The sequence below is a fragment of the Theropithecus gelada genome, chromosome 3 (assembly GCF_003255815.1).
Source record: "Theropithecus gelada isolate Dixy chromosome 3, Tgel_1.0, whole genome shotgun sequence".
NCBI classification, from domain to species: Eukaryota; Metazoa; Chordata; class Mammalia; order Primates; family Cercopithecidae; genus Theropithecus; species Theropithecus gelada.
In genome coordinates, this window is record NC_037670.1 from 123,621,858 (window position 1) to 123,645,696 (window position 23,839).

Below are 23,839 nucleotides of genomic sequence, written 5' to 3' on the forward strand. Positions count from 1 at the left end.
TCAGCACACTGTATAGATCTACTGTATTGATAACATTATGTTAATAAGACAAGATGAGCAAGAAGTGACAAGTATATTTGGAAACCTTGGTAAGACACATTAACTCTAGAAGATGGTCAAAAGCCCTAAAGAGATTCAAGGCCTTGCCAGATCAGCAGAGTTTCTAGGAGTCCAGTAGTCTGAAACATGCCAGGGCCTTTCTCTGAAATGAAGAACCAATTATTGACTCTTGTACCTAATCAAACACCACTTGTAAGTTTCCTTGAGTTATAAAGACAGTATATTCCAGCTCCACCTTATTGATAAAGGTGACACAAAAGGCTTCCAGAACAAAGATTTCAGCAAGTTTAGGAAGTCATATGAGAAGTTCTGCAATATGAGTGACTATGTCCCAGTAGACTTACAGTACTAGAGCTGGGTTTCTTAACCTCAGTACTATTGACATTTCTGATCAGATAATTCTTTGTTGTATGTGGCACAGGGGTGAGGGGGTGGGGTGGAGTGTCCTGTGCATTGTAGAATTAATGGAAAGCTCTACTGGAGAATCATAAGGCAGAACCATAGGGAGCAAAGTAATGCCATCTATAGCAGAAATATATACCATTTGGAAGCACTAGTTTTATGTTACTGAGCTTTGGTGGAATTGGACTATTGGAAAATAGGACATCAGGTGACCATGTGATCAGAGCTACTCATCAGGAGATAGGTTTCATAAGAGCCACTAAATCATAAACTTGGGTGTGCTTAACAGAAATCCATTGTTCAGTCAGAGCATTATACCTGGGATTTGGCCCAACAGAGGGCACAAGTAATCTGAATAATCAAGTGACACAGTCACCAATGCTCCTCCCTTAGCTGACATTTATAGCCAGGTAATGAAGGAGGAAAAAAGCCAAGCTAAGCTCACAGGTGGCTCAGCTTGAGAGACAAGTATAAACAATAATGAGACAGCTGGTGTGTCATTTGCCTTCTTTGGGTGTAACCGAAAGTCACCTGTGAAAAAGAAAGCCTTCCAATGAGTGGACCTGTGGTAAATACACCTGGTTATGCACTTTGTGTGAAAAGATAAATTACTCTTAAAACAAAATGAGCCTGGGTGGTAGCTCACGCCTGTAATTCCATCACTTTGGGAAGCCAAGGCAGGAGGGTCACTTGAGGCCTGGAATTCAAGACCAGCCGATTAACAGAGCGAGACCCCATCTCTAACAAAAAATTAAAAAGTTAGCCAGATGTGGTGATGCACACCTGTAGTCCTAGCTACTTGGGAGGCCAAGGCTGCGGGGTAACTTGAGCCCAGGAGTTTGAGGCTGCAACAGCCGTGATTGTGCCACTGCACTCCAGGCCGGGCAACACAGCAAGACCCTGTCTTAAAGAAAGAATTAAACAAAGAATACAACATAAAATGTATGTATGGATAGCTGTGAATGAATTGGCTGGATGCTCTGGATCCTGGAAATGAAATGACTAGAAGGTGAGAGACAAAGAGTTCTGAGGAAGAGAGTGAATGAACCTGCTGAAGGTTTGTAGGGCATGTTAACACCCAGTAATGAGCATCCAGCATGGAAGAGGCTTGGAGTAACCAATAGGCAGACACAAAGATCCCCAGTGCTAGACTAATGGGCTTAGGAATGGAGTAGCCATGGTGGCAGGGATGGAGGTTATGCATGAGCCCGACAGCATGACCTCCCACTTACCAAGGCTGACATAATTACTGCCTCTGCCAAATGTTCTACCTCCCAGCAACAAAAATTAACTGAGTCCCCTATAGAGCACAATCCCGTCAGAATACCAATCATTTGTCTCTACTCTGGAAGAGACAGACATCCACTTTGACTGGTTATAACACTCTCCTGGGGTTTAGAGACTATTTGATCCCCTGACCCACACAATGGACTCAATTTGTAGAAAAGGAGACATAACAGTGGACCTATAACCAGGGAACCTACTTGTCCTATTTCATGTGGCACCAACCAGAATCTGTCAGCTTGGAGATGACAGTCATCCTGAGGATACCGTATACATTCTAGATGCATTTTAAAAAATGATGCAATGCTTGTGTCCCTAAGGTCACCAAGGACACACCTGAGAATTATGGGATGGAAGTAGAAGTGACCTCACTTACCATCTTTCCCAATGTCCCATGTGGGGAATCTGTGCTTCCTACGTCTACAAAATTCAACTTTGTGGGATCTAGCTCTGGTTTCCAGAAGGGCAATCCTTCCACCAGGTGCACAATAAGGGTCCTATTAAACTATAAATTACAGCTGTCTTTTTATCACTTCAGGTTTCTTTGTGCCAGGAAACCACTAGGCAAGGAAAGGAGTCACCTACCAGGTGTGAACAATTGACCCTAGTCATTAGGAGCAGGACTGACTACTGTTACACAATCGCATCAGGCCAGCATACACGCGGCACCTAGGTGACCAGGTGAGATGTTTATGGATAATTCCCTGCTCAACCTTAATAGTAAACAGCAAGGGCAGCAGCCACAGGCTGATAAGGGTATGATGCTCAGGGGCCTGCAATTCACCATGAAAGAATCTGCATCATCTCAACAGATAAGTCACATACACAAGTACAAGTGTTAGTAAGATGACCACCCTTTCCCCAGTTTTCCATGGCTGTCCTAGATTTAGCACTAAAAATCTCACATCCTGAGAAACTCTGTAGTCCCAGTCCCAGTGTTGATTTGCCCATTTTAAAAGTAAAAGTCCCAAGTTTCAGGGACTCTTTCAGTTCTGGAAAAACTTGGAGAGATGGTCACCTTAGGTGTTAATGTAAGAGAAGGAAACCTCGCATGGGTCGAAGAATAGGGAGATGATGAATCACAGTTGCAGTTTTGAGACCAGCAGCATTGACAAGGGCTATAGTTTGAGTCACTGAACACCTTCTTGTAAGTTTCCTGAGGAAAAAGAGTAATTGCAGTCTTTGGGCATGCCCAGATGTAGTGAGTATACTCAACTTACTTGCATCCAAGTAATACAGGAGGTGAACTATAACAAAAGCTCAAGTACTTTGCCCATAGTTCCTCTTCAAGGTTAAGAAATCACTCCCTTGGCTGATAGGTCACAGCTTAGGCCTTGCTCAGAAATGACCCTCAGAGAAAAGGATCAGTTTTATCCTCTTTCCAGGGCAAACACACATTAAATTTCTGTTTCTTGAAAGAGATACAACAGTCCAGTCTTCTTGTCTCTTTTTAGTATAAATCATACAACTACCTCAGCTTCAGAGCTCCCCACAAGGTTGGCTGAGTTCTCTGTTGCAACTGCTGTGTATCCAACTCCTCCCTCTTCCAATACTGCTTCCCTCACTCACTTATGAGGGTGGTTTCAAAGAACACTTTCTATAAAATTCCTCTATGTGTTTTTCATCTTAAAGCCAGTTTTCAGAGAACGTACTCTAACACGATTATTTTTTTAGTGAGCTTTTTTTCTGGACATGTTATGTGAAATTCTAATCTTTCATCTTCAACTCCATCCCCATGCTCCTTATATCTGTTCTCTGGTTTTCTTAGCAATTGTCACCATCTATAATTCTATATACTTTACAGATGTATCTTATTGTCTGTGTAAATTTTAACCTCACAGACATGTACATACACAGGTACAAATACTAGAAATTAAGCTCTATGAAGGCATGTGTCTAACTATTTTGTTTACTGCTGAAACTCTCATTCCTGACACATAACAGGAGAACATTGTTAGGTAAACAGATTCCTAAAATTCCAGAACTAAAATTTCATACTTGAAATCATTTAGGAAAGAGAATTACGCAATTTTAATATGGAGTAAAGAGCTCTTTAATACTATACATCTATTGATCTCCCACCATTCACCATTTCAATAAACAAATATTTATTTTAAGTACTACTAGCTTAGAACCCACAAATCGAAGAGAAGAACTAGGGAGCAAGGCCACTGGAAAGTGTACTGTCTGATTGATGAGGAAGGACAAAACAATTGCAGCAGATTCCTTTAGAGATCTGAGAAGTGAAGAATAGCCCAGGCTGGGCCTGGTGGCTCACACCTATAATAACAGCAGCTTGGGAGGCCAAGGCAGGAGGATTCCAGGAGATTGAGACCAGCCTGGGCAATATAGTGAGAACTTGTCTCTACAAAAAATTAAAAAATTAGGCAGAGTGCGGTGGCTTATGCCTATAATCCCAACACTTTAGGAGGCTGAGGTGGGTGGATTGCTTGAGCTCAGGAGTTTGAGAACAGACTGGGCAATATGGCAAAACCCTATCTCTAGCAAACATACAAAAAAATTAGCCAGGCATGGTGGTGCACACCTGTGGTTCCACCTACTTGGGAGGCTAAGGTGGTAGGATCACTGGAGCCTGGGAAGTCAAGGCTGTAGTGAGCTATGATTGTGCCACTGTACTCCAGCCTGGGTGACAGAGCAATACCTTTTCTCACATACACACACAAAAAAACTAAAAAATTAAAAATTAGCCAAATGTTGTGACATGTGCCTATAGTCCAAGCTACTTGGGAGGCTGGGGTGGGAGGATCACTTGAACTCAGGAGGCTGAGGCTGTAAGTGAACTGTGATTGTCCCAGCACTACAGCCTGGGTGACAGAGCAAGGCCCTGTCTCAAAAAAAGAAAGAAAAAAGAATGAAAGAAAGAAAGAAAAGAAAAGAGAAAAGAAAATACAAAAGATCACCCAATGGATGTTAGTAGATGTGAAGTGTAATGGTAGGTTCTTTCTTAATGAATGAGTACTATAATGGTAGGTTCTTTCTTAATGAATGAGTATTAATATGTGAGTACTATATATGACAAAAAAGTCATCTGTGGAAGAGCAAGATATTCCTAGTGAGGAAAAGGAGAATGAGTGAAAACTAAAATGGGACTCCTAGTTCAGAAAGAATAAAAGCCCACCTGTAATAGAGACTGTTATGAGAAGTACAGATATAACTCATTTTGTTGTGCTTCACTTCCTGTGCTTTGCAAATATGGCATTTTTTAAAAGAAATTAAAGGTTTTTGGCATCCCAGATTTCAGCAAGTCTATCAGCACCATTTTTTCAACAGCATGTACTCACTTTGTGTCTGTGTATCACATTTTGGTAACTCTGTCAACATTTCATACTTACAATTATTGTTATATCTATTACGGTGATCTGTGATCTTTGATATTACTATAGTAATCGCTTTGGGGCACCATGAACTGTGTCCATATAAGACAACAAACGTAATACATGTGTGTGTTCTGACTGCTCCACCAACTGGCCGTTCCACTCTCTCTCCCTCTCCTTCAGCATTCCTAGTCCTTGACAGAAAACAACATTAAAATTAGGTCAGTTAATAACCCTACAATGGCCTGTAGGTGTTCAAGTGAAAGGAAGAATCACATGCCTCTCACTTTAAATCAAAATCTGGAAATGATTAAGCTTAGTGAAGAAGGCATGTCGAAAGATGAGATGATAAGCTGAAAGCTAGGCCTCTTGGAACAGTTAGCCAAGTTGTGAATATAAACGAAAAGTTTTTGAAATAGATTGAAAGTGCCACTCCAGTGAACACACGAATGAGAAGAAAGTGGAACAGGCTTATTGCTGATATGGAGAAAGTTTGAGTGGCCATGGATAGAAGACCAAACCAAATACAACATTCCCTTAAGACAAAGCCTAACCCGGAGTAAGGCTCTAACTCTCTTCAATTCCATGAAGGCTGAAAGAGGTGAGGGAGCTGCAGAAGAAAACTTGGAAGCTAGCAGAGGTGGGTTCATGAGATTTAAGAAAATAAGCTGTTTCCAGAAGATAAAAGCACAAAGCAAAACAGCAAGTGCTGATACAGAAACGGAGGCAAGTTATCCAGAAGATCTAGTTAAGATCATTGATGAAGGTGGCTACACTAAATGCAGATTTTCAATGTCATTAAGTAGTCATATTACAAGAAGATGCTACCTAGGACTTTCAAAGCTAGAGAGGGAAGTTAATATCCAGCTTCAGAGCTTTGAAGGACAGGCTGACACTCTTTTTAGGGGCTAATGCGGCTGGTGACTTTAAGTCAAAACCAATGCTCATTTACCATTCCAAAAATGCTAGGGTCCTTCAAACTGATACTGCTATGCCTGTGCTCTTTCAATGGAAAAACAAAGCCTGGATGACAGCACATTTGTTGGTAGCCTGGCTTACGAAATATTTTAAGCCCACTATTGAGACTTACTGCTCAAAATATCCTTTTGAAATATTGAAATTGACAATGCACATGGTAACCCAGAGCTCTGAAGAAGAAGTACAAAAAGATTACTATTTATATACTACTACATAAATACTCCTAAGAAGTTATTTAACAAGGACAACAAAAAGTAGCAACTATTTCCTTGTTAGGCTTTATGTAAAACTCAGGTTTGTGTTGTTTTCCAAGTTATCGATATTCCTATACTTTAATTTAAAAAAGTATTGAAACCATGTTCAATGGACAATGAAATTGCACCTCTTGATGTTGAATATATTACGTTTATCTGAAAACATTTATTTTGTTAATATTTACAGTGATTTATAAAAGATTATAAATTGCTGAAGGCTCAGAGGATTGTTAGCATTTTTAGCAATTTTTTTTTTGTTAAGGTATGCACATTGCTTTTTTAGACACAGTGCTATTGCACACTTAATAGACTGTGGTATAGTATAAACATAACTTTTATATGCCCCGGGAAACTAAAACATTTGTGTGACTCACTTTACTGTAATATTTACTTCATTGCGGTGGTCTGGAACAGAATCTGCAATATCCTTGAGGTCTGCCTGTGATCGGGAAATATATTTGGATAGTTAGATAGTGCTAACTATATTACTGAGTACATGGTATCAGGAGTAACACAGGAGAAGTAGTAAATATAGAATCATTTGTTTTTTCTAGCCAGAAAGGAGTAATAATTAAACTTGCCTTTGGGGAAATTTAGCCTGGCACAATCAGACAGATTGGACTGGGATAGAGTGGAGCCTAGAGCAAGGAAACCTAAGTGAGAGGCTGTTGCAATAATCAGGGCTGAAATTGCTGAGAAATATGATTATGGGAGTTAGTAATAGAAATGTGTTAAAGAGCAATATTTTTAAAATCTTAAAAGAGACAGAATTTGAGACAGGAGCATCCTGGTAAACAGTTGCGACTCTTATCCAATAATCATATATAAAATTCGATCCTAATTCATAAAAAAAAGTAGGAAGGTAGAAATCAACTCCAATGAATACAAATATACATATTTGTGTTACCTATTAGTACGTAAGAGCTGTTTAATGTTGGCAATGTAAACTTATTGCACCATCTGAATGGACTCACTTGAAAGAGTAAGGTTTGCTTTATTCCCTCAAGATCAAAAGATTGCTCCTAGGAAGCCCCAAAAGGCAGGAACTCTCTGGAAGAAATACCATGCCTTGAAGCTCCCTGAAGTGTGCCTTTGAGTACCATTAGCAAAGGAGAGATGGTTTGCCTCAAGTTTCATGGGAATATACAAGGAGAAAGGTCATTGCTAAGGCAGCCATGACTCAAACCACCTAGGGATAGAATGCCTGAAATCAACACCTCCTATAAGATTGGAAACAACAGAAAGAGTAACACCAATCACAGCCTGTTTTGGCAATTTCCAGCACCAACTGAGCCACTGAGACATCCCTAAGATGTAACAACCCCAAGTCATTGAAGTCGACCACATGTAACATCCCCATGAGAAATTCAGCTTGATGACTGTAGAAACACAAGTAATACTGGCAAAAGAGACATCTCCAAAAACATGGATTGAAATCTGGTTATTAAAACCAGGTAGCAAATAACTGCAAGTCACCTCAAGCTATATGTTTAATCATCAATGTAAAATAGTGGTTACTGAAGCTTTTTAAAGGCTAATGTTCCTTTCTGAAGATTCCACAGAGATCCTAACCAAAAATAGCAAGAGAAAATTTATTCTCATCCTCCATGCTTGTGGTATTTCAGTGGCTATTGGAGCTTAAGTGTGGTTCAATCTCTGTATTTGTTCTCAAATCAATTTTACTGTGATGCAATAAAGAAACGATGTTCTTAAATGTCATTCTCAATGATTATTCTAAAATACCACAGTACTCCAACATAATCTCTGGCTTTTTGTGTGTGTGCATGGGCTTGTGCATTCACGTTTTTGTGTGTGTCTGTGCGTGCAAGTGTGTGTACACGGGGCAACCATCTCTCCTAGCTGGAACATACATTAAGTTGGTACAAAAGTCATTGCAGTTTTTGTAATTACTTTTACAATGGCCAAAAGCACAATTACTTTTGCACGAACCTTATATACACTTGTGTGTCTGTGTGCGTGTATGTATGTATAAAACTCTAACATGATGTTTGTGTTTGGCTAGCTTCACATTTGTTGTTTTCAAGAACAAACAAAACTTGTGGTCACAGCATCTAATTTAGTTTTTTTTTTTTTTCTGTTGTCATCTTCTATCAGTTTTCCCTCACTGTAGAACAGTGAGGAAAAGACTGAGGGAAAAAATGTGTGACTGTTGGACTAATAGCTACAATTGTATGTACTGACACTACTTAAAATTAAAATTGGGCTTTTTATTGATTTTTTTTGAGTCACTCTAAAATTGTAGAAAAGAAATCCTAAGTATACTGTCACTAAGCGCAAGAAAGGGCCTCCAGCCTCTGTCAGTTTGTCAGCAAGAAATAATTTTGAACATTTACTATAACTAGTACTGTGCCATATAGCATGTAGGCCATTCAAGCTAGTAAGATATTATCACCATGCTAGCAGAGTTTCCTGTTTTGATTTTCCTCATTTCTTTATATACAGAAAGCTATGTGCCTAAGTGAAGCAGTACGAACCAATAGCTGTAGTAAGCCCAGCTCATTAATGATGCTGCGTCGCAGGCACCCAGAGGAGAAGGTTGAGAAACGAGTCTTTCTTTCCTCTCTAGCTCTCCTGCTCTCTCTCTCTGTAACACAGACATACCTGGAGTTTTATGTCAAGAATATTTTATCACTGATGAAAAATAACATGATAATCTCATAAAGTTGATGAACATTACTGGTTACAATAGAAAAGTGGAAGTTCATCATTTTATAGAGTGTAGAAAATGTCTATTTCTACTCCCAAAAGGGTTGGTCAGTTTTAATTAGTAATCCAATTAGGAAGCCCTAGTAAAACACGTATGTTCTTAAGAGCAGGGTACATCTCTGCCCAAAAGCTATGAGGTATATTTATATTTGAATGTAAATTATATGATGTAGCCTGTCAGTTCATTGCTGCCATGGAACATGCAAGAATTCAGTTTATTCAGGATGCTATTATATTCAATTTGTATATAAAAAGCAATAGGCAAAAAGAGATTAAATGTGCTAAGTGTTGCTTTCAGAGTGGGCTTCGTATTCACAGGTGAGCATTAGGCAGTGCAAATCTCCTTCCTTTGAGACAGGCCATTTGCATTGTAAAAACAACACCACATGATTTGCACAAATCCTTGCCTACCCACCACTGCACATCTATATACTATCGTAATATGGCTTTGCACGAATGGAACCCAGGAAGTTTTGACTATGTTTATGTATCTTCAGCCTAATATTTTTAATGTGGAAAAAGTAAACAAAGCAGGAATATGTATTTAATCTGGCAGCCTATTTTCTTGTTGTATGAATATGTAAAAATTCACCTGTTCAAACTTTGCACATGATCCCACAAGAAGAGCACCACTGACAGGTTGGTGGACTGACTGTATTCTAGCATTTTCTGGTTAAGCACATTCACAAATCCCGAAATGTACACTGAAAGACTTACCTGCTACCACAGGCAACCAACTCTGATTATAAGGAAAATATTGATTATCTACCAAGCGCTTTATGCTTCATATAAATAAAAAATTGTGCAACATAATCTCTGCCCTCAATCCTGAAGATTTTCAAGTACATGGTATCTGTTGGGGTACTTGAAAGATATGGAACATATTTAGGTGTAATTACTGTTTTTAGTTTGTAGGAAAAAACAAATTACCTGCTGTTTCAAAGAACATTGGTTTTTATTCCCTTGGTACCAAATCAATAAAAGTCCCTCCAGCACAGCAGCTGTTGCTTAATGGCCCTGAAGAGTTAATGTGCTGCCTAAATTGAACATAGTTCAGTGTCTACACCAAGTGGGCCCTCAATTAGTGTTGATGGATTGACTTTCTTACAGATGGTAAAAGCTCAATTTATAGAGATGGATCCTATGAGACTGAAATCAATAATTTAAGAAAACCATGTCGAATTCTACATTTGTAGCAATACAATATGTACAAATATAAAAACTATACGTATTTGTATCCATTGTTAAAAAAAGATTATTTTTGTTCCCTGACAGATGCTAATAGATGCTCAATAGCTTCAAGTAACAATCTAAGCATAGGCAGACCATAAAAGTTGTATAACTTACATGTATATATTCTGATTGTGATATAGGAGTGATTATAAAGAAATCGAAGAGCCAAATATCTGAAGATGTAAGCATCACTGATTAGTAATAATAACTTTTAATCACAGTAATAAAAATTGCCCAGTAGTGAGAAACATTCTATTTGAATTGCTTATTGTAGATCATCTCTAGTGTATAGATTTTTACAACTTTCTACATTATTTTTTATACTATTCTTTAAAGTAGATAAGCATGTTTTCAAAGATGTACCCGAAGCAGTCATTTAATTTGAAAGCATAATGAACTTCCTCTCTAGCCTCCATCAGGGTGGTATGGTTTTACCACCTGATCAGGTGACAGATGAGAAAGCATCTTCTTAGTCAAAGCAGAATTTTAGAGCATGAGGGAATGGACTGCTGGGTACTTCAGCAGAGCATTACTCTTGCATCCTATGTCCAAACCAGAGCTGTGCTCAACGTTTGAAAAGTTTGAACATATAAACTGACAAGTATCTACCACCACAAGATGGGAAGTGGAATTAGTTCAGAGAGCAAGGAGTCAGCCAAAAGATCAAAAGAACTGGAGAAAAAGCTTCAGGAGGATGCTGAGCGAGACGCAAGAACTGTAAAGCTGCTACTATTAGGTAATTTCTTTTCCCTTTTGCTTTCAAAAACCTGACTTTTTTTTCAGTTATGATACATTTACTTTTCTCAAACTTTAATTTCGAGTATATTATCATATGGGAAATTTATTATAAAATGTGTTTAGAAACTTAAGGAAACTTTATTTATACTCTTATCAATATTTAATAATTTTTCTGTTTAGTATTTTATTACATGTTTTTATTAAGCAAAGAGGTAAATATTTATCAGCTTATTTCTGTCAATAATATGATTTCCTCTTATTAAAAGAAAAATCAGATACATTTATTTGGTTGCACCCTAATCATTTTCTGAATGTCAGCTTTTTAATACTGAAAGCAATCCTTTAGTTACAATTTATAAAGAGTTATATTATTTTGTTTAAACAGAAATATGTTGAGTTGTTTGACATTGAAGTTAATGTTTGTTATTTACTTGTGCAGTTAAAAATCAATTAGTCAAGTTAGAGAATAATGATAAGGTACTTCAAATTATATTAATAATATTACTTAGGCTCCTGAATACTGCCTGCAATATTGCCTGTACACTTGATAAATACTCTACCTAAATCCTTTTAGAACATTTATAGATTCATTCAGGTCAGGATTTATGTCTCTTATTTTTTTCCTTCTCTCAAAACTCAACACAGTGTTTTACCTTGACTATAAATTCAATAAATGTGCAATTAATTGAAAGAATAAAAATAATCTGTATGCAGATGTTTTCTATAAAGCATAAAACATTTTATATGAAGCATAAAACATTTTACGTACAGTTGTCACTGAAACAGAAATATGTTTTTGAAATAAAAATGATGACCTATGTAAAGAATACAAAACAAGCACTTAATTCTGATTCAATTATGAGTTGTACATTCTCCCTGATTTTGGTTATACACAAAAGGACTTCATTTTATTTCAGAATTGTGCATATTTCACATAACACATTTCCTCATATTGTAAGTATTTAAACACTTAAATACTTAATATTAAATGAATTAAATACTTAAATTTATTGAAGTATTCCTTCATTGTGTCTCATTTGCTCCCAGTGGCAAGAGTGTTTCAGAAGCCAACTGTGTGATTCCCAGCATTTGCTCCTTAAAGGAAAGGAAACATTCTTGCCACTTACACACAGGTTCTGTGCCAGCACACAGGCCCAGAGCACTTGTCAGTAACCACCCAGAGATTGGTGACTTAGAAAGATGTAGGTTAAGTGCTAATGATACCAGGAAATATATACTTCCTAACACATCAGATAATTCTCTTAGTTTCTGAGCAAGAGTGAAAGTAATATGGACACAGGCAAAGCAAATGAAAGGTAAAAGGGAAAGATAAGCATTCCTACAAATGCATTTTTATATTCCTCTTGTACTAAGATCAATGGCATAAGAATGGTGATAGAATATATTAAAAATCTCCATGTTTAAATAACATTTCAATAGATGTGTGTTTTCAATATACCAATTATCTATTTTTTTACATATTCTCTTATTTTGTAAAAATACAAATGGAAAGCCAAAACAATGAAAGAGCTAATACCACAATTTATACTAAGACAAAAACTATTAAACATGCCAAAAGCAATGATTCTTGAGATAAGCATATCAGAGCTGCCAGTCAACTAGAAATTCAGTTCTGATGGAAAAGAACAAGGTAGAAAGGTGGTTCTAGGGGCAAGGGTGGTTGGGGGAAACAAGGGGAAAGGGAGTTGTTGGTCAAAGGATACAAAATTACAGTTAAATAGTAAGAATAAATTTCAAGAGATCTATTGTACAGCAAGGTGACTAAAGTTAATGATATATTGTATTCTTGAAAAATGTAAAGAGAATGAGTGTTATGTGCACTTACCACAAAAATAATAACTGTGAAGTAATATATTTGCTAATTAGCTAGATTTAACTATTCTACAGTGTATTTTTACTTTAACATATTGTGTTGTACACAATACAAGCATGCAATGTTATTTGTCAATTAAAAAATAAATTTAAAATGTTTAAAAAGAATATGTATAGATGACTGAAAATACATCACTGAAAATTGAGTCAAAAAGGTTCAGTGTAATAATGGACAAAATAGAGATTTTTTTTTTTTTTAATTTGGAACTGAAAATCAACAGACTACTGACATATATGGAGTTCCAGAATTAGTAAATTTCACAACTCCACAGAACCATTGACTGGGACCCAGTCAATCATTTTGACTGAGACCCAGTCAAATCAGATCAATTATTTTTAGACTTAAGTGGTGGTTAGATCAAGAAGAAAGAGTAACATTTGTACTGGAAGTATAAAAGAATCATTAGTGGGACTATTACATGTTTTACTTTCCCAAGGTGATTACAATTTTATATATTCAGTTTCATCATTACTACGTAAAATACCTGGATTTATTTGGTTCCAACACGATGTTCACTAAACTCCTTTGTCACATTTTATTTATACAAAATAAACGAAATTCTCTTAAGTTGTTCCTATTTCAATTATATTACAAACATCTGACTAAGTTTCCCTTCTGGAGTCCCATCTGAATTCTACAAATGATGATACAATTATCAAATTCATAACAGTCTTATAACAGCTCTACTTCATTCTCATGTTTGGATTGAATTCAAATCTTGAAACTGTAATTTTCATATTCAATTTGACCTCATTAAGACATTATAAAAGTGTTCAGTTGAACTAAACCAAAACTTCCTACTCTCCCACCCTCAAATCTCCTCACCAGTGAAATCTATTTAATTTTTCCCATAATTGAAATGATGTTCTCATTTATCAGTGTGGTCTGAACGGCACTTTTAAGTTTATCAGTGAGTACATGTCACATGGGACTAATCAGTTTAACCTCAGTAGTGACCAGATCCTGAGTCAATACCTACATTTACAAAAATAAGAAATCTAAAAATCACTTTTGACAGATATTTTTCCTGTATGTTGATCTTCATCTAATGAATTTCTAGAAGTTTAAACTCATAACACCAACTTTCCACATTTAACATGTACTGCAAAGCAGATGTAACCATTTGGTATTATCGAACACAAGATTTCACTGAATCTGAAGAGCTATCAAAGTGCGACTTTACAATTAAAGGATCATCTTGCAGACAGATGCCTTTTTTATTACACCTTTCAGACCTTCAGTAAAATTACAGAACAGATGCCAAATCTGTGTTTTATTTTAGCAAAAAGTAGGCTTTTAGGAAACACTGTAGATGACTCACACATTGCTGAGCACATTTGATAACTGCAATCAAGAAAATAATGTCATATGCTTTAAAAAATTCACTTGCAAAGATATTCCAGAAACAGCACATTTTAATAAGAAAAGCAAATTCTAATGGATAAAATATTCTCATTTGTATCTAAGTACATTTTTAAAGTTTTATTTATAAATTTTTCATTCAATGGTATTTTTATTCAAAGTAATACCTATTATTTAATTGTAAACTCAATATGGATCATGTTTCCATTTTTCCTTTCTTCTCTCTTTATGCTTATTATATCAAATTTCGGTTTGAGTTTATTTTGCTACATCAGTTTTGTTCGTGTTTTTGCAAATTTCCTCACATGGGCTGGTTAGATTTGAAGCCCCATGGAAAGTATAGGGAAAAAATTAGCTTTCTTTTTTCTTCATATTCAAAATACCCTCTGTGACATTTATATATATAATTAGTACTTATTCTACAAAGTTTCACTTTTAGCTAGTGATTTCCAGCATTACCATGGGAAGTTCATAATAGATGTTCTTTTCTTTTAGTTCTAAAACCCTTTATTTTTATTTTTTCTTTGTGCTATATTGTAAGCATCACACTATTATTATTTTAACGATGTAATCTGAGTTTACTGTTTTAAAATATTATTCCACTTTTCTGCCTTTTAGAAACATGAATAGGGATGGGGTCTAGAGATCAAAAACTACTTCAAAGGTAATATATTTATTGTAGTTAACATTTTCAAGCTTTTCAAATGGTTTCACTTATTCAACAAATGGGTATTCTGGAAGGTATGTAGTAGGAGAATTATGATTTTGACGCTATCTAAAGGCTTGTCACAAAATAATCAATAAAATAAAACTTACACAGCAGAATTAGCTAAATAGGTTTAGCCATGGAGCAGAATGAGGAGAATATAATTTAATACTAGAAAAGAATGTATTTTTAAACCACCTGAGGTAGAAATTGATTTATTAATACCTTCATCAGGTGTAATGTGTTTTGTATTTCCCAGAGTGACTTTAGGCTAGTCACATAAACTCAGAGAAATAATGGATGTCAAAGTGTTTTGTAACTTGTAAAGGTCTAGACAAATGTAGTTTATTCTTTGGCATAATAGATTCCCAAATCTGAAATAAATCAAATGTCAATAAATGTGTATCATTATTCTTCCATTGTCTTTCTTTTACACGCAACTAAGAGAAGTGAGGACTCAAGACTCAGGTTAAATTAAAGTGACTATTTTTATCCTATGTGTGCTTTTTAATCAGTCTTTATTCTTTTTAATTATCCCTAGATATAAATGGGAGAGATTCCAGGAAACTAGAGTTGTTTCTGAGTTACTGGTTATACTACAAGTTTATCAACTCTAAGAAATTCTATTTTGAAATTTTATTACACTAACATAGTCCATGCCTGTCCATGGATAAGATCAGATAAACACATTCTTTGGAATAATTACATATTAGGATTAACCAATAAGTCCCCTTCTGGTCACTGGTAATAAAAGAAGAACCTTCTTAACAACATGTAAAACAAATTCCCAATAATGTTTCCAACTTTTTGTTTTGCTTTATGTATCCGAATTAAAACCATTCTTTCCTTCCTCCAACAATAGTACGTTTTTATTTTAAATATATTTATAAATACTGCAAAACATTTTTATATAGCATAATGGCTACAGTTAATGACACCATATTGTATTCTTGAAAAATGTTGAGAGTGGATAAGTGTTCTCACCACAAAAATAACTATACAAGGTAATGCATATGTTAATTAGCTAGATTTAACTATTTCACAATGTATATATATTTCAAAATGCCACGATGTACACAAAAAATTAATACCATGTTCTCTGTCAATTTAAATCACCAAATTATTTATTTTATGTTTCTAGAGGTATCCAATCTTTGGGATGCATGAATGTTCTTAATGCAAATCTTTAAAACTGCTTCTCAGTGAAGTGGAAAGAAAACTTTAGGCAGAAAAGACCTACTTGGAGAGTTTAAATTTTTCTCCAAAATGCAAGGGACTGCTTGCACTACAACAATTTGAAAGTTCCAGATATTTACAGTTTCCAAAAAAGTTGTCAAATATTTACAATGTTGCATTTATCTATAAGAATGGCCCAGGGCAGCATCAAATCGTTTCCAATAATGTCCCTCCTTTCAAACAAGCAAAAGCACATAGACAAATAATTTGTGTATATTTGACTGATTGCTTTAGATGTATTTATCTCAATTGACCAACACATCTTAAAAACAGGCTCATAACGCACTCACGTAAAAGATGCAAACTGTTTAGTAAAACATTCTACACTTCGCCAAATTATTGTATTTGCTAAGGAAGTTGAAAATTCTGTCTTGCTGACAATGACTCTTGCTAACTACAGTTTAACAAGCTCTCTAGTAATATTACAGAACATATTTATATTCATGTATTTTCATTCAAGCATGAATTATTGACTCAAGACAAACATTGTACCTTTAAAAATATTTATATAAGCAACACAAGCAGCTTAAAAAAGTTATTTACCTCTCCATACTGTTAGAAAGGAAAGGTAGCAAAACATTTGATAGTGTAAGGACTCCATGATCTGTTTCACATAAAATAAAATATACTTCCATTTAACGTATTAGACCCAAGTTCAGAATCCATACCCCTATTTATTAGTTTTGTGCAAAAGTAATTGCAGTTTTTGCCATTACTTTCAATAATTTCCCTCCAAATACTGGTGTGCAAATACATCAATGTAGAATTTGAACCTGAAGAAGTAGGATTAAAGGTGAAACTAAGTTTAAGAATCCATAAGATATGAGAAATATCCATTCTGTTTATTACAAGATGCAGTGCTAATTAAAAAAAATGAGGAAGTGATGAGTTTGATTCCTGTCTCAGTATTTTACATTCCAATAGAATAAATTTACTACTTAAAATTGTTAAAGATATCTAGAAATATCACTCTCTAACCAGAATTTTATATTCTATTATCTCTCATACTTTTCCCTATTTAGTGAATTAGTTGTCTGATTTAATCTACTTCCTTTTAAACAGGGCCAGCCATTTCAGCTGTGTTCCTCCTAAAATTAAGGAATATTTCACCTCCTTAATCTATGTTAATTGACATTCAAACCTTCAAACCTGGATAATCCCTCAGAGTTCTCCATTTACCATTGTCCTAATATACTTCTCCCAACTGATTTTCTTGAAAGTAATGCTGTTTAACAGCTTTTTCAGCTCTTAGTGCTGATCTAACCCTGATACCTCTGTAAATTCTTAATTTCCTTCATTCCCAGATGTTGTAGAATAAAACAATATATCATTTTCAGTCTCCTAGCTGACACATATCATGTTTTAAATTTAGCTGGGCCAAAAATTATTTTGCTTATTCTTCATTTTCTTCTAAAATGCTCCAAAGGCAGCCGGTCCCACATTTCCAACATCACTTTCATCGTGACTCTGCCCACAACCTCATCCGTGATGCTCACTAATATATAACAAAACAATTCTAAATGATCATCTCCAAATCTCACTAAATATTCATGTATTCTCTTATATTTTCACTACTTTTAAAGAAGGAGTATTCCATTTTCATTTCAGATTAGTTTCAGCCTTTTTGCTAAAAAAAATCTATCACCTTTCATATCTTAAAACTTTTGTTCCATCAATTATTTTTTCATTTTGCCATCTTCAAAATTCTCTACTGGCTTTTTCTTCATGGAAAATACAGATGTTTCCCTTCTTTAGTCTAAGAAATTTTACTTGACTTCAACGCACCCTTGAATTCACCTTATACAGATATCTTTTAAAACGTTTTTATACTGAAACACTTCTCAAAGGATGCTATGCTCACTGCTTCTATTTTCTTATCCTCTTTAGTCTCTTTCATTAATTGCAATGTAAGTTGTATATATGCTCTTCTCTACTACAAAATTATCTCTCACAGAGTACAGATAATGGTCAATTCACAAAATTCACATCTCAACAATTTTTCCTTTTTTTTCTTTTTCTTTTTTTTCTTTTCTTTTTTTTTTTTTTAAGACAGGGTCTTGTCACCTAGGCTGGAGTGCAGTGGTGCAATTACGTCTCACTGCAGCCCCAACTTCATGGGCTCAAGTGATCCTCCCACCTCAGCATCCACAGTAGCTGGAACTACAGGCGTGCACCACCGTACCTGGCTAATTCTTGTATTTTTTGTAGACACAGAGTTTCAGCATGTTGCCCAGGCTGGTGTCAAACTCCTGGGCTCAAGCCATCTGCCTGTCTCGGGCTCCCAAAGTGCTGGAATTACAGGTGTGGTGCTGGAATTACAGGTGTGAGCCTCCACCCCCAGCAATAATTTTTAAACTAAGTCAGACCTAAACAGTTCTCAATTTTATATCCCTGTATTCCTCTCCTCACTGAAGCTTGCTTCTTCTTTCCATCCATAAGTGGATTCATCTACCATGGTTTGTTCTTAAACCTTAGTGGGTTTTAGTCTATACTCCGTTTTACTCTCTTTTGAGGACCTCATACCAGGACTTAATTGATATGACTCTAAAATTCTTTCATTTGCTCAATTTGTTGACCCTTATTCTCAAATTTCTTGTATTTGTCAGTGACCTGATCACACTTTGGGAGATCTCAAAATAATTTCCCAAGTTTATTTTGCTGCCCATGTATTTTTACATTTTCCATGAGGTACCTTGTTATGTCCTTTCCCATTATATCCATTTGATATTTCAATCCTCCTTAGCTCCTCTATGACTATTCCCTCTCCATTGTCCAAAGGTCAACGTTGCCACAAGATTTAGTTTTAGTTCTATCTATATTGGCATAAATCTTATATTTTTCTCTTTATCTACTTCTTCTGTTATTGCTTTAATCTAGGAGAAAATTTTATGAAATAGATACTACTTTCATGATATAGATAAAAAGAAAATGACAACTTAAGAATATAGTTTGGTTTCCAAATATCAAATGTGTATCTACAGCCAAGCAAAGCCTTTTATTTGTATGTGTCAGTTTTAAGTTAGTGTCTGCATTCTAATTTCTATGAGAACAAAGAACATATCTGCTTTTGTTCTTTATTGAATTATGGCATAGGAAAGGATGCATGTATGGCAAATGGAAGAATGACAGAATCAGAATCTAAAATATTCTTGTGATTTGTTCATGTTGGCTAGAACATAAGTATACCTTTGCATGTAGAAATGAGCAAGAAGAAAGTCATTTATATGTTATTGCATAGGAATTTTATTTTGTATCTGTAGTCAATAAGAAGATATTGAAAGATTTTTTAACTATGTAACTAAAATGATAATACTTGGCTTTTTTTTTAAAAAAAATCAAAGACTACTTTGGCTATACTATGGCTCAAAGATTTAATGAGGAGGATAAATGTAGGTAGGACAGTTAGGAACCTGTTACTACTGTGCAAATTCTTGACGCATTTCTGAATTAATACAGAAATTATAAGTTTGAAAATAAGATTTGAAGAATGTTAGGAGACAAAGTGACAGAACTTGGTGGCAGACTGCATGTGGGTGCCACATGGTAAATGAAGGAGTGATTGGGGTGGAATTGGGTATGGTTGATTATATTATTCACTAGTATGTGAAATGTAGGATAAATATGAGACTGGGGAAAAGGGAAAGGGGTAATAATTTGGGATATTCAACCCTATGCTTTTTTTAGCAGGACCAAGTGGAGATAACTACTAGATCAACAGATGGGTCTGAAAATTAGGAGGGATAACTCTAGTAAGAACTACATACTTGATAAATTCAATCCTCCATTTTCCTTATTTTATATTTTCCTTTTTCCAGATATCCTGTGAGTATACGCAAACTACGTGATTAACCAAGGCCTTTTTAAAAATCATTGTTGCAATATGTATTTATACTAAAAAATAATGTACATGACTATTCCCACAATTAATGGACACTTAGACAAATATCTATCTACAACAGACCTGTGTGGGAAAAATCATGTAATTCTGTATTTTAGTGTTGTCATTTTTTAGCCTAAAATCTGTGTTAATAAGAAAAGAAAAATGAAATACCTGTTAAAATGCTTCTCAAAATCCAAGAACGCTCATATAACATTTTTAAACCACTTTATTGAGGTATGACTGATATGCAAAAGCTATACATATTTAATGTATGCAACTTGATGAGCTTGTAAATAAGTATACACCCGTGAAATTGTCACCACAATCCACACAGTAAACTCTGTCACCTATAAAAGTTATTTCCTGTCTTCCTATTTACTATTACTATTATTATTATATAAGAACACTTAACATAAGATCTACCCTCTTAGTGAATTTTTAAGTGTACAGTACAGTATTGGTAACTACAGGCACTATAAATATTATCAGATATTTTTAAAATAAGTATAAAATTGAAAGTTGGAATATCTAAATAAAAGATCATTAAAAACAAAAGATAGTATGTAGCCACAATATTCTTTCTCTTAAATGAAACACGCTTAGTTTGACTGATGAGGAATTTTACAGATTCATGATGCTTATTTTATCTATATCACAGAAATAGGTATTTATAGTCATATTAATATATCTGACACGTGTTTACTGATATGACAAACTGAAAATCCGTAATATGTATACAGTATTCATCTAAAATATTTACATTAAATCTAATCATCAGAGAATACAAATAATTGAATATATTTTAAAAATTGTCTTAGAAAAATGCCAATGTCAACAAAACAAAATAACAAAAATATTACAAGGGAAATGTTATAAATTAAAAGACTTTAAATAGCATAACGACAAATGAAAGTGTGAAACTTGATTGGATTACGAATACAAGAAATAAAAAAGGTATGGGAAACATTTTTTTGAAACAATAAGATAAATTTGAATATGGAGTATATAGTATTAGATAACATTTAGAATATATGTTTTCGTAAGCATGGAAATAGTATTTTGGTTTTGTAGAAAAATTGTCTTATTCTTAGAAGATGCATTTCGAAATATTTATGGGTCAAATGTCTCATATTCAGCAAAACAAAAATAAAAATATGTTCATATATGTATATGTAAATTTATACATATATGAGAGAACGCAAACAGGACAAATAATTCAGAACAGTGAAGGATATAAAATGCGGGCTTCTATAGTACTATATTCTTGAACTTCTGTAGGTTTTTAAATTAATTATCAAAATAAAAAGTTTGGGGAAAAATAAATGTGTTACTTATTTTTTTGGCAAAAGAAAATGTACAAATTTATCTGCAAATTTATTCATATTGCTTTATAAAGGAATTCTATCTAACAGTCCATGGGCAGAGCATTTCAAAATTACATAAACATTTTTAGAAAATTCTTTTCAATTTATTATTTGACAACCTTGACAACAAAATTTGACAAAGACAATGGCAGGTCAATCATCCTCACAGACATAAATATGAAAACTAAAGCAAAATATTAGCCAACCGATGCCAGAAACAGATAAAATGCAGAAAGGAAAAAGGTTAGGGGGAGTTTTGGGGGAAGAGTGATTATCCCAAAAATGCATTTTTAGAATATGATTAGAACATCAATTAATATTATTCACACTAACAAATTAAAAGAGAAAAATCATAGCAATGGTAGGAGATGCCAAAAAATAATTAAATAAAATTCCTTATCAATTCCTGATTTTAAAAACACCAATTAGAGTAGAAATAGAAGAGAATCTCCTTAGTAGCCGGATAATCTGTAGGTAAAAAAACCTTCAGTAATTATCATACCTAACGGCCAACATTTAGCATTGTTGACTATAGATAGTGAACAAGGACTTACGATTAATGGGTTTCCTATTAACAGAACAGACACTAGAGTATGGCATAGTTTCCCCCGTTGACCTTCTTCTCTTCAATACTCTTATCAGGGTTTTGGGTGAAGGTGGATAAAGCAGGCATTTCAAACTTGAGATTCAGTTTGAAAGGATATAGTGACAAAACCAAGTTAGAATTCCAAATGACCTCTACTAGCAGAAATGCTTGCCACAAATAAGCAAAATGGAATTTAATAAGTATCTTTGTTGAGGTTCAAAATCAATTAGATATGCGTGGTTCGTGGAAGAATCTGGTGGGTAAGAGATGTGAAATAAAACAGAAAAACTTTTATTACCACAAGCTCAATATAAGCAAAAAAAAAAAAGAAAGGAGGCAAACTAATCACGGTCTTTATTAAGAAAATTACTTATTTATAAACAAGCACCAGGAGTGAGGCAGATCTAGGTGACAGAATGCCAGTGCTGTTCATAAATCTGGTATCTATAGCACAATTTTCAGTACCACATTTCAGAAGGACATTGGCTCTTGTATGGGGTATGGTTCAGAGGACAAATAATCTAAAAATCATGTTCCACAAGAAAGGAGGAGTGGATCATATTATACTTGAAATATTTCTTTAAAAGGATATGAGCACATTCTTCAAATAATAGAAAATTCTTAGAGCTCACTATATATTAGTATATGTTCCAGGTAAGTTATATTTGTAATCTAATCCTCCCAAGTCTTAACCCAATTTTGTAATAGAAGAAACTGACTTTCAGAGAGACTGAATTTGATCAAGACACTTAGTCACAGTCAGAAATTAGTGCAAGCTCATATCTATTTAGTTCCAAAACACGATGAATCCAGCTATGTGAGGGGCTGTCATGTGGAAAGGACAGAGAATCTTGATGTCACTCCATAAACAGGAGAAATAATACGCGGAACAAAATTAAGTTGGCCCAAAAGAGACTACCCTAAAAATCTTTTATACCAACAGTCTACCTGTGAATGACAAGCTGACACAGCAATACCAATACGTCTCTGAAAGTACACTGCTTTCAAGGCCAGGTGTAGGGGGCTCATGCTTGTAATTCTAGCAGTTTGTGAGACTGCGGCAGGAGAATTGCTTGAACCCAGGAGGCCAAGTTTGCAGTGAGCCATGATCATGCTACTGCACTCCAGCCTGGCAACAGAGCTAGATTCTGTCTCAAAACAAACAAACCAACAAAAAAAGTACACTGCTCTCATACTAACTTATAAAAAATGCATTTAAAATAATTTCTAAAGTGTTGAAACTATTTTGGTATTTATCAGTGCCTACTTAAAAAAGGAAGCAATATGACATAGCTTTAGTGAGAGTCAGAATACATAGTTTCTTTGTTTGAAGACCTATCTGAAACTTTGCATAATTATCATAATCTCTATTGGATTCATTTTTCTCAGGCATAGACTGAAGAGATATACATAGCTGGTTGATTTCTAAGGTTTCTTTCTACCATACAATTATGTGATTTTTAAGATCACCTACAAAAAAAAAATCTTATGTGTGATTACAAGTCACAATGTTGTAATCTCATTTTGCCTGTTTGAACAAGTTATCTGAAATGAGCAATCAAGCCTTGTGTGTGTTCAATCGAAGTTCACTTACATGTATAAATATTGGGTAGATTTAAAATTGTTTTTAATATTTTAAGATTTAAAAATGTGGAACAGGATTCCTTATTCTTATTAAAAATAAAATAATTTATGAGTATCTAAGTATGAATTAAGTATAAATGTAAATATTTAATTATTTGTAACATTATCTATTTCAAAGAAACAGATGCATATCTTGTTAAAATTCTCTTGGTACCC

At 34.7% G+C, this 23,839-nt stretch overlaps 1 protein-coding gene across 1 annotated transcript in view; it reads left to right on the forward strand.

Moving 5' to 3' along the window:
• Window positions 1-10,808: 10,808 nt before the first annotated feature.
• The window catches only part of GNAT3 (G protein subunit alpha transducin 3), a 55,994-nt gene continuing 42,963 nt past the window's right edge, over window positions 10,809-23,839 (forward strand). Inside the window, exon 1 of the mRNA XM_025380163.1 lies at window positions 10,809-11,009. Within this exon, the coding sequence (XP_025235948.1) occupies window positions 10,892-11,009 (118 nt within the window). The 5' untranslated portion in view covers window positions 10,809-10,891. The remainder of the gene's footprint in view (window positions 11,010-23,839) is intronic.